General features: G+C 40.0%; 1 protein-coding gene across 2 annotated transcripts in view; it reads left to right on the top strand.

The window, feature by feature from the left end:
• ctnnd1 (catenin (cadherin-associated protein), delta 1) overlaps positions 1-6,140 on the top strand; it is a 29,497-nt gene extending 23,357 nt beyond the window's left edge. For both annotated transcript variants that reach the window (XM_079238354.1, XM_079238353.1), the window contains 6 exons: positions 183-333; positions 413-608; positions 713-906; positions 2,918-2,965; positions 3,138-3,223; positions 4,305-6,140. In XM_079238354.1, the coding sequence (XP_079094480.1) occupies positions 183-333; positions 413-608; positions 713-906; positions 2,918-2,965; positions 3,138-3,223; positions 4,305-4,313 (684 nt within the window). In that variant the 3' untranslated portion in view covers positions 4,314-6,140. The remainder of the gene's footprint in view (positions 1-182; positions 334-412; positions 609-712; positions 907-2,917; positions 2,966-3,137; positions 3,224-4,304) is intronic.
• The last annotated feature ends 6,194 nt before the right edge of the window (positions 6,141-12,334 follow it).

Below are 12,334 nucleotides of genomic sequence, written 5' to 3'. Positions count from 1 at the left end.
TTAAAGGGCTGTTGTCCTTTGTCTGGTGCTTGTGGTCTGGAACAAAAACTAGGTAATACATCTTATCAGTGCCACAAGAGTTTAGATGAACTTATTCCAACAATACGAGATAGAAATCTGATACCAAGAAGTATTTTAAGTTGTATCCTTACCGGACATACTGTGTATGCATATCTGTTCAGTATGGGCGGTACATCCGTGGCTTGATGCGCAAAGAGAGGGGTTTACCGTTGGTGATTGAGCTGTTGGCACACAGCAACGACAGAGTAGTCCGAGCCATGTCTGGAGCTCTCCGCAACCTGGCGATTGATGCACGCAACAAGGACCTACTAGGTGAGATTTAAGAACTCCCTGTTATCTATGAGGTACAAGAACTGGTGTCAGGTTATCATTAACCATTTTGTCTTGTCAGGGCAACATGCGATACCACATCTAGTGGCCAATCTGCCTGGTGGTGGTCAGAGCCAGCCAGTGCGAGCACTGTCGGAGAAGACTGTGGTGTCTGTACTGACCACTCTCCTTGAGATTCTGGGCTCCAATGTTGAAGCAGCCAGAACTCTCAGGGCTTCACAAGGAATTGAGAGATTAGTTCTCATCAACAAGGAAGGGTAATGGTTGAAATGTTTTTCTTTCCCTTGTTATTTCTGTCTGCATTTTCCAGTTAATTATCTGAAACTGCAGTTTTGAATGAATTGTCTTTTGGGGAAACCAGCAACCGTTCAGAGCGTGAGGTGCGTGGAGCCGGTCTGGTGCTGCAAACCGTGTGGGGCTACAAAGAGCTGCGCCGCACCTTGGAGAAGGATGGCTGGAAGAAGACTGACTTCATGGTCAACTTAAACCCTCCCAGTAACACCAGCAGGTCCAATGGATCTCATGAAGACAGTACTCTGCCGCTCATAGAAAAAGGTCGGGATATTTATTTATTTATTTATTTAAATTTACATAGATGCTAAACTTTGTACTCAGTTTCCTCTATTTTGTCTGATAATTTGAGTCAAGTTTTTTAAAACAATCCACACTCTTTTCCTCTCTTTTCCTTTAGTATCAGCTTGTCTCAACTTAACTTGCCTCAACTTGTCTCAGCTTGGTCCTGTTTCTTTTCCATTACCATTAGTACCAGGTCTAAAATGGGCGGGGTTTGGGGGAAATCGCTGTGACATCCACCTTCCATTCACCCATAAACTCTACAACACAGAAGTGGTTGAGTCATCATTAATCGACCTTCCATTATCGCCAGTATCCATGAGTTGGAACCACTTCCAGTCACATCTGTTTGATCCACTCCAACCATTGTGGATGTGGATGTGTTTTTTTTTTTTTTTCCCCTTAATTAAAATCAAGAAAAATGACGTGGAAAAAAAGTTTTATACATTCATTTGGTTTTTAATCTACAAAAATCAGCATTTTCGAAGAATTGTGAGGATCGCAATTTAAATGTAATCAGCACCCAAAAAATCGGAATCGAATCTGAACAAAAGTATATCTTCACACCCCTCCTGCCGGAACAGACTCCATTGAGTTGTAGAGCTCTTGATAGATTTTTTTTTTCTTAATTTTTTCATTTTGTGTCGCTCCATCTAGTTCCCTCTATCCTTTCCTCAGCAACCAAGCAAAGAGATGTCTCCACCTCAGTGTTGGACCATGGAAAAGACTTTTGTTGCTTGTCATGTAATGTAAACAACTTGCAAGTTTGAGTCGCTCTTCCACTGATGTCACTCCCTGACCCTGGCCTCTGATTGGCCGCGCCCCTGACCAATAGTGGCATGCAGTCTGGCGACATCACACACAACCCGACTCAGCTTGCTTAGAACTTGGGCTGAGGAGTTATAAAAAAATCTCTAAACGGGTACAAAAGCCGGGTGGAAAACCTGACAGACCAAGTTGAGGTGAGTTAAGTTGAGACAAGCTGATCCTGATGGAAAAGGACCATAAGGCAGTAGGACTAGCTTAGTGATTATAGAAGTGGGTTTGGGTCTGGAAGACCTGGATTCACATCCCCAGGCTGGCAACAGAGGTGACATCCTCAACTGCTCCTGTTATCGCAATGCAAGTGAACTGCATAAAAAAAAAAGATGAGTCTCGTCGACTCTAGCTTGCGGTTGAACGTCTGTTTCAGTGAACTCTTGGTGCACAGGTACAGAAAAAATCTTCAACTCAACTTTACCTTGTTCTGTTCATTATTACCCTTCCTTTTGTGCTAAAAAAAAAAAAAAAAACCATAGAAACAAAGTCGTTCCTGACCCATATGCCTTGTGGGAAATGAAGTTATCATATACGTCTCTGCGCGCATTAACATATGTCAAACTCTGGAACAGATTAATTTTTTCTCACCATTAAATCATCAAACTAATTCAGTTAAACATTTAACTTAAACCTCTATGAATTAAATGGTCATCAATGCTTATATCATTCTTCAAATAAGTCACAACTGCTCCTTCACCCAACACATGGCAGCATCACTGCTCTCTAATGAATCTAACAGAGATGTGTAAAATGCACACCCATATTTTCCAATCAAAGGTAAAATAATTTAAAATGATAATTATTACCATAATTTCGACCTATTGAGCATACCTGAATATAAGCCGCACCTTCACCAAGCGTGCAGCAGCTCTATGTCCTTCTTCAGCAGCCATGTCGCTTGCCTTTAACTGGAAGGCTGCATCATATGCATTTCTTTTTGTTTTCCGTGATGAGGGGGTGTGCACAAAGTGCAAAATGAGTAAAAATCTATACATCAGCTGCATTTAATTAAGCCGCAGGATTCAAGTCGTGTAAACAGAATAGTGGCTTAGAACCCAAAAATTATGGTAAGTCTAATATTTAGTCAATTTAGTCTTGTATTGTGTGTTGTAGGAGGTGATTTTAACATGAGTCACACTAACACTTACTGTTTTCATGTGTCTCCGATGTGCAGGTGGCGGAAATGACCGGGAAATGATCCCAATGAATGATTTGGGACCAGGCAAGTGTGAAACCAGATCACTCCTCACATCTGAATTTTAATGAAAAATATATTCATTTATGTAAATAAGCAATAAACCCTTAACTTAAGCAGTGTTTTCTATTTTTGTAAGGTCCTTACATTAGAAGTGACGATGTGCCTCCTGGTTTAACACGTTTCTCGTCTCATTTAGATGCCAACTCCACACTGGACCAGAGAGGTAGAACGAACACTCTGGATAAAACACTCGAATCTTCTTACGAAAATTACGAAGTACAGGTAAACATGAACACAACAGTATCACCATCAGACACACAAACCTGCATGACTGCACACATTTAAAGAAATCCAAGTTGACGGCGTAGTTCTGAACACCTCTTGCAGCTACAGAATGGACTTTGTCATTTTTAACAGCAATAAGCAAAACATTTGCATCCGGCACATTTTTCTTTCTCAACACAAGGGAATTTTTGGGGTTCAGGACTGTTGGTGAAATGGTCACAAGCCCTTTCCACCTGCTTCATTTCTGTGAAACAATTCCACTGAACCCCGTCTGAAGTTTGTGGAAATGATTTGTCATTGTGAGCCAATGGACTGTTGCGTTAAATGTTCTCACACCCACGGACGGCATGTTGTTGCATGTCTCGTTACAGCACAGCAGCCGATTTCTATCCTGTTCTCAATCTTTCACCTGCCATTTTCGTCACTAAACATGAACTAACATTTTTTTTAACCCTTCTTTCTTTTCACTCTCTTCTTCCTCTGCACATTTTTATGTTTATCATCTCCATCTTCACCTTCATGTTGCCATGTGACGTCTCCCTCCTCCACTGTGCGTCCTTTGGGCTTCTTCTTCTTCTCTACGACTCTTAAAAATCTACCCTACACTTCCCGTCTTTATCTTTGTCTTCTTTCTCTCAGGGAGGGATGGATGGGGAGAGGCAGGCCTCACTGCCTCTAATGGATTCATATGATGGTTAGGCTACTCCCACTGTCACAATGCATGTCAGCGCATGGTATGTGTGTCCACTGGCTTCCCCTTTCAACTCACTGCATGGCCTAATGTCTAAGTTGTGTAGTAAGAGCTGTGTTTGTGTTTTTACAGCCAATACTGTTATCAGTGAGATCCCATTTTGTATTGAACGGTTCTTTTGCTCCCCCTGCTGGTGAATAGTTTTAATGCATCTTGTTCTTTTTGAAAAATTTTTTTTTTTTTTGGTCATAATTTGTGATAACGTTGCTGCCCACAACCACCACTTTGTATTGCATTTTTATTCATCCCATTTATTCTGCATCCTCTGGTGAGAACAACTGCTCCACGTGTTCAATTCCCACACTTGTGTCTCTTCTTTTCTTGCAGAAAAACTGATAGTCTGCATCACTAAACGACAGCCTCCTCCCACTTATTGCCCTTGCTGAACTGACCACAGAGGACCACAACACTAGCAGTGGGATTTAAACTGCATCCTTTACGCCACTTCTTTGTCCTTCTTCACTCTCGCAGCTTCTCTTCCTGTTCTGTTACATTCCTCCATTGCAGCTGATCAATAAAAACTGATGTGGATCATCACTCCCCTGTGGACACCCTATGCTCTGCAACTTGCTGACCACTTGGATATGGTGGCCACACCACCGTATCTCCTTTCAACAACACCACAGCCAAGCAGCAGAGCACTAATACTCTGTCAGAAAACAGAGGCGGTGGCTGCATCAGAGGTTGTTTAATCGAGGGATTTGTCTTGATCAGAGCAAGAGACTTTCTGGTGAAATTTTACATTGATGATGACGAGACTCTGAAATTGAGGGAATGTGTTTTGATTTTTTTTGTTTTTCTCTAATGGTTAAACACTACAAAGAATGATTTGTTCCCACTAAAAATGATTGTTTCTGTCTGATTAGATATGTGTAAAGCTTCTGCCTCCTGTTTTGGTAGTTGTTGTATGCCGTTTTGCTTTGCTCTGAACCATTGGTTATGTACCTGTGCCAAATGCCACTGCTATACTGCTGCAACTGCCAATAATGAATGCAAGAACATGTCACACAGACTTTCAGCAGCTACACTGACAACTGTCTTGGTTTATTTTTGTGCACCATTTGCATTGGCAGCAGCCCATCACCAAGATGCATGGAGGTTGCTGAATTTTCTGTGTTTGTGATCCACACGCACAATTCGGTGCAGGTCTCGGAATGGATTCATGGATTCTACATGTAGAAATAAAGCCGAACAATGTGTCTCCTTATTGTTGGAACAGACAGAACTGTCTGCTTTTAAAACTGATCTTTTTGTTTATATAGTAATCCTTTGGAGACATCAGTGGGTTCAGTAGGTGCATTTTCCTGTATCTCATGGATCTTAACCTTATGAATGTGTTTGAAAACTGTTCTTATCAGTGTGCAAACTGGAGTGCCTCACTTTTTAAGAGTCTGACAGATGTGTCCAGCATGGCTTGACAAAACCAGTCAAATTGTGTTTTTTTTTTTTTTCCAGAACATACACATGGGGAGTACTCTATATGGAAACCGGTTCCATGAGAACTTATGTGAACTTTTATGTAGGAGTTTGTTATTGTTATTGGGAAATATTTTTTTAATTTTATAAAACTTTAATTTACCGCCTCATACACCCACAGCCTATCTGGGTGGTAGGCTATGGGGACTCTTTAACGTTTCTGTTGTTTGGTTTTGTCCACATGTCCTAGTGCAGATTGAGATGTTGATGCTGAATGGCTTATTAAAGGAGGCACTATGATATGTGTATTTTTCATCCCTTCATTTGTTACCATGGCATCATAAAACATGGAAAAAGCTTCATTTGTCCAAATGAAACAAGTTGCCTTTGAATATGGACTGACTTAAAGGAGAGCAAAGATGTTAATTTGTTTGATGAGGCATTGAACAGAATTTGCTATTAAAGTGGAGAGAGAAAAGCACATCTAAACTATATATAAATATATATACACAAAAGAATATTTTTAATTGTTTTATGTATTTTCTTTTTTATGTTGATTTGGGGTTCATTATTTTGGGTGCTCTGGGTGAATGCATTTGCAATCACTTTTTATGTTTAAAATACACTTTGGGTCTTGATTGAAAGAAAAAAAAAAAGCTGGAAACAAGCCTTCATCTCAGCAGTTAATAGTTCAGTAAGTGAAACAGATTGTGGACTACACCTTAACTTCTTTGCCTTGGCTCTTAAAGTTGCACATTCTCATTTATGAATTAATTATGTAACTAGCAATAATGTTTTTAATAATAAAAAGAGAAAATCTTTGGCGCCTTTGCCTTGTGTTGGTTTTATTGTTTTAAAAAGTCTGGTGTCAGTCGCAGAAATACTTTCCTTGCATGTTGTAGTTCCACCGAGCGGCCATTGGGTGTCGCTACATCACTAGTAAAGCGGCATGCGCTCCAGTTTAGATGCATGTGAGGCGGTACGGATCAAATCTAGACACGTTTGCTATTTTCTTTCTTTTCTTTTCTTTTTTTTTTTTTTTTAAATTATGTTTCGCCGTTTAACTTCAGGTTCAGGGGAAAAAGTTTGATAAATGGAATATAATTGCTTCGTGGATCTAAACACGTTCAATAAAAAGTTATTGGTGAGTATCTGAGATGCTAAACCTCCGTATTTGTCCAGGCAATGTGAAGTTGGTTGACATGGCACAATGCAGTTAATGAAATTAAACTTTAACTTAAACGAATACACAACCAAGCTACTCCTTAAACAGAGTAATTGTTTAAAATGTTTGAGATTTTTATTTTTAGTTGACATGCTTGCTCTTTAGCTAGCTAGTCACAACATGCTAGCAACACAAGTTGTAGTTATCGTCTCATTTCAGCAGAAAATATTTAAATTACTCCTCAAAAGGGTGAATTTTTAATAGCTAGAATAATATAATGAATATATAAGACTATACAGAAGTGTGGGCGTTAAAATACCCCTTAAAATTTCGCTGACAGAAGTACAGCTTGTGAACGGTTTTGCTCATCCACGTGTCATCAGTCCTAAGCACATCGCACGCGCTCTTTAAAAACTTTAACATGATCACTAAATGTTTTAAAGTTTCAAAAACATTTATTCTTCGTTGTCTATTTTTTCCTATATAGAAACAGCATGTTACATGTTATTGCATCACAACCAGAAACTTGTGAAACTTTTTTATTTTTTTTTATTATTATTTTTTTATTCTTATTTATTTATTTTATTGCATTTAGCGTTTATGTGGACATGCAGAAGTTCTGGTGGCCCGGATATGAGATGCAGCTTCTTGGAGAGCTGCAAAAACAACAAAACAGCGCCCAGTTCTGTGATACCCTGCTGCAAACTGAAGGTGAAACCACAAAAACATTCATTAATCACAAAAAAAAAAAAAAAACGTGACCTAAAATTAATTTAAGGTCCAGGAAATGCATAACAGTGGAAAAACAACATTATTCTCTTCAACATGTATACAATATAGTGTCAGAAAGTACTAGATGTGAGTGCAAACAAATGGAAACTAAATATGTGTGACAACATCAGAGTTTGTAGACTAGTATATTATTTAAAATCAACATTTTGTGCCAATTATTAAGCATCTTTAGATGAGATTAAATGCAATTTCTTTAAGTAGTCTTCAGGGGCACTTATGTGGGCTTTTAAATGAGGGATTGGTCTGATCACATCTTGTATTTGTGATATTTTAAGTGCTGTGTTGGAAAAATATCTTTCTGAAAAATATTTTTAGTTTTGTTCTAGAGACCTTTAGGACACAGTTGCTGGAAAAGTGAATGATCAGACACCGAAGAGGTGACATTTAACCATAGACCATATATGAAAATGTACGGGGCCTCCAGTGGTTAAAATTGAAACCTATGCAGAAGTGCATTAAACTGTAGTTCCCCCTTCATCCGCTAGGGCCTGGCTCCAAAACAGAGCAAATCTCCATAGACTCCCATGTTAAAAAACATTCAACTTCACGGCAGAAATAAACATGTTTACAGCCTGGTTCAAGAATCCATTTTAGGTTTAATAGGTCAGGTTTACCTTCATGACAACTGTGGGGGGAGTGAATTTTTTCTAACTCACCCTTAATCTCGTAGTTTGGCAAATTTAGGGGGGGGGGGGGGGGGTCCTTTTGATTGACAGGTACCCAACCTCCCGCTTCAAGTAAGAAGAACGTAGAACAACCGCAGTTTTTAGCCAGTTAACAAAGTGACTTAGCTTTAGCCCGCTTACCTCTGTTAGCTGGTTAGCTCCTGTTATTTCTGGGTTAGCTCTTCGCTACAGGCAGCTTGGAGTTTGCTCAATATGTATTATCCACAAGATGATTGATACTGCCCCCCCTCTCAGCTCCACCTCTTGCCCATATTTGTATTTTGCGGGATAGACGACACGCATGCCTCTGCCAAGATGGTGATGGTAGGAACCGCCCACCGAGCTTCAATTCAGCTCTTCAGAAACCTGACGTCATGGAGGCTCCATCCATCTCTTTATATACAGTCTATGCATTTAACTTGACTAATTCTGGATAAGTATCACTCAAGACCACTTTAAACGATTACAAGCGTTTGGCCTCTTGGAGACAAATTAAAGGAAAATAAGTGGGGTGGCTCGAGACTTTTGCACAATATTGAATATGAGTAATTATTTGTTTTTCTATTTTTTTCTCATGTAGATATCTCAGTCCCGACTCACAGCTGTATCCTTGCAGCTTTCAGCCCCTACTTGTTTCAGAAGCTGTCTGCATCTCCTTCTCCCCCGTGTGGACAGAAACGCCGGCTTCAGCTTCGAGCGGTAACGGCTCAGACCTTGCTGAAGCTTGTCGGCCTCCTGTACTCCGGCGAGCTCGAAGTCAAAGGAGGCAAAGAGCAGAATGATGTGATGGCGGCAGCTCGCCAGTTTGGAATCACAGGCCTTGTCGCAGGGCATAAGGAAGGGGGGAGGAAAAGGGAAGGCGTGCTCCTGGGAAATAGCGGGAGTTTTTGGGAGAATGGGATTCAGAAAGCAGATGGCAGAAAAAATGTCAAAATGCAGGATGCTCAAGTTCAGGCTGAGGTGACAGAAAAGCGAGGTAATAACCTCCTGGAAATGAAGATAAATGTATCTGTAGGCACACAGACTGTTAAAACAGGTGAAATGTCCGGCAGTTCGGCTTCTCTGTCTGATCAAATAGCTCCTCCAATTCCAAAGAAAGTGTCCTCTGCCGAAAGACCTTCTGCCCTTCTTCAACCTCAGAACGTCACACCTGACAAGCAGTTTTGCCTCACCGCTTGCCCAGTCATTCCCAGTAATGGTGAATCTACAGCAGGACAGCTTTCTGGTAGTGCAACAAATCCCGCATCGTCCTCTCTGTTGTCCAATTGTGCAACATCTGTCCCTGATTTGGTCAGCAAAGAGCCCAGCTCCCCAAGATCTCAGGAGGAAAACATTTCCCAGCAGTCACCCAGGTCTGGAGACAGCTTGTGGGTGTCGACTAATGAAAGTCAGGAGTGGGAGGATGAGAGCGTGGACGGTGGAGGACATGCAGAGCAGCTGAGACATGTCCGCAGAGATGAGACGTTAGGAAGACAGAGAGCGAACTGTGAAGACAGGAGGCATTTACACGCCAAGGCAGGAATGAAAAACCTGGCCAAGATGTTACAGATGGAGACGACAAAGATTTCTTTCAAGGTAAGACAACAATGTTTCATTTCAGTTCTTTTTATTCGAGTCCCTTTGTGTTGTTTTCCATTTTTAAATATTCTATATGTATTTATTGTGTTTTTATTTTAAAAAGCTTTTAGTTCTGATGCGGACTGGAAACACTTTAATGTGAAAAGGTTTTCTGTGTGTTTTTTAATGTATTTTTTCTCGTCTCTGCAGGTGAAGCTGAAGAGGAGGACTAAAGGAGAAATGTGGGAGGTTGTAGCCTTGCAAGATGCAGATGAAGCCTTTTCTGTTCATACTTCCTCAAAACAGGTTGATGATTGCAAAGTTGTTGTGTTGACTTGGATGTGTTCTGACGACGATAGACTGAGTTAACCATTGAATAGTCTTGGCACATGGGGGGGGGGGGGGGGGGGGGGGCAGATGTTTCTGTAGACTTCACATCACGTATTCATGTTGTCACACGTGGAATCTGTCTACAGTAATGACAGGTTTAAATTTGAGCTTGTGATTTATCTCATTGAGGCTTAAACCTTCTTTTTTACTTATTTTTTTTTACTTTAGTTTAGCTGATCTGCACTGGGAGTAAAACTGACTATTATAAGTTTTTTCTCATTTGTAAAATAATTTAGGAATCAAAATAGTTAAAAGTTATTCACAGGAATAAACATGTTTATCTGGGCTTACTGAGCCAATGATAATAATTAGAAAATGTGAGCGAAATCATAACAATGGAGTAATAAAAAAATTTTTTGAGATTACAAATATTTTGCAGGAGAAATGCAGCGATTTATTAACACGTTTATAGGAATTTGATGCATAAAATAATAGGGCTGTGAGATATGCTTTTGTCCCAATTCAATTCCGATTTTTTGGGTGCCGATTCGATTTAAATTCCGACTCTCACAATTCTTCGATATTGCGGATTTTTGTAGATTAAAAACCAAAAAAATTTACAAAATCTTTTTTTGCTCATCATTGTTCCTGATTTTAATTAGGAAAAAAACAACACAGTAGCCAGATCATCATTCTGCCCCTATAATGCCCAAGAAGACAAGTAAAAAGATCAATAAAAACAATAAAAAAGACAAATTGATGGTTTTTTTTTTTTTATTTGAAAAAAATAAGATTTTTTTTTTAAACAAAAAAATTTATTTTAAATTATGAAGCAAAAAATCCCAATCTTTGTTTTTTTTTTAAATTTGATTTTCCCACTCCGAACGGTTTGTCTTTAAAATAATTTGTGGCTTTTTCAGAGAACAATACAACTACATTTTTTTTTACATTAAGAATACCCCAATGAAAATAAATGCCCCGTATGTACTTGTATGTTTTATAAATCATCATATAGTCAGAATAAGTGTGGAACTGCATGCACATCCCTCACACATATCAATGTAGAGAACTGTAAGCCTCATAATCAGTCATGGTAAAACTTGCGGTCTTGTTGCCTCCCTTGTTTACTCAGTTAACTCTCCTACTGTTCACATTTATAACCCTCTGAGCCATTGCAGTCCCACATTTCATATGTAAAAAAAAAAAAGAGTTGTCAGCAGGTGAGATTTTGTGAAACAAAAAGGCAAAGACCCACTTTTTCCCAGAGGAATATTAGACCGTTTGTGTGTCTGAGACGTGCAGTAAAAGTGATGCTGGCTAAAACCAGCAGCATGAGGCAAGGATGAAACTGAAGCATGTCAGTATATTTAGAGCAATAACATTTAATTATTTGGCAGAAAATGGGGAAAAAAGGGAAAACAGTAACTCCTCCTTTACAGGGAACTTTACCTTTAGTGTTTTTAATGGCTGTAACAAGTAAATGCCCATTTAAACTTGTGCAGCAAAGTGCATATGACTGTTTAAACCTCTTTTAACAGGGCTGCTCCAACCAGGAAGCTGTACAGAAAAGCCTTACAGATGGCCAACCTCCTACAGAGACCCAGAACAGTCGACCTCTTAACGCCACCGCCCCCAAAACACCGAACCACTCCAGCTCCAGTTTTGATCCATCCTCCAGCGGCTCCGACAGCCTAAACCAGAGCAGCGATCGAGAGTTGCTCCCTCAGCCTCAGGGCGCCGCAGAGGAGACCGATGAGCAGATTGAAAGGTGGTTAGAGGATATCATGATGGGCCTGAATATTCTGTCCAACTTGGATAACAATTGCGAGAAGTCTGAACTGAATCATGATGGAGCGCTGACCTGCGGCCAGGCTGCGGTTGCAGAGAGTGATATAGGACAGAACAACGGCCGTGCTGCGGTCGGCGCAGGAGGACGTCTATTCTTCCAGGATCTGGGGACACAAAGCAGCAGCTCCTCAACAGATACAGGTAGGTACTTAGATTATGTCTAGAATAGATTCTGCAACTAGAAAGTCACATTCAGTGGTCTGTATTGTGAGATTAATCTGTCATGTTCTCTGCAGCGAGTCATTAACTTTAGATAATCTCACATTAGGTGACCAAGTAAACGTTTTTCAGGCTTCTTGCTTTTTTTCTGGACTATTTCCTAAATTTTATACTAATATAGGCCAGTTTAGTGGTTCCCAGCCTCTTGTCCCAGTCTCCAAACGCACAGATGTTCAGGCACACGTGTTCAAACACAAACCAAAAAAATCATCTCCAGAATTTTCTTGTTTAGTGTCATCAGTTTTTGTATTTGGCTTTTATTGTTATAAGATTATGCATTATAATCAAGGGGGTAATGACCTATTCTGTCCCCACTTTAACAAAACCACAGAGGGAAATACCACTCAAATTCCATTAAGATCTAG

Source organism: Telmatherina bonti, assembly GCF_933228915.1.
Source record: "Telmatherina bonti genome assembly, chromosome: 3".
Lineage (NCBI taxonomy): Eukaryota > Metazoa > Chordata > Actinopteri > Atheriniformes > Telmatherinidae > Telmatherina > Telmatherina bonti.
This window is presented reverse-complemented; position numbering and strand designations above follow the sequence as displayed.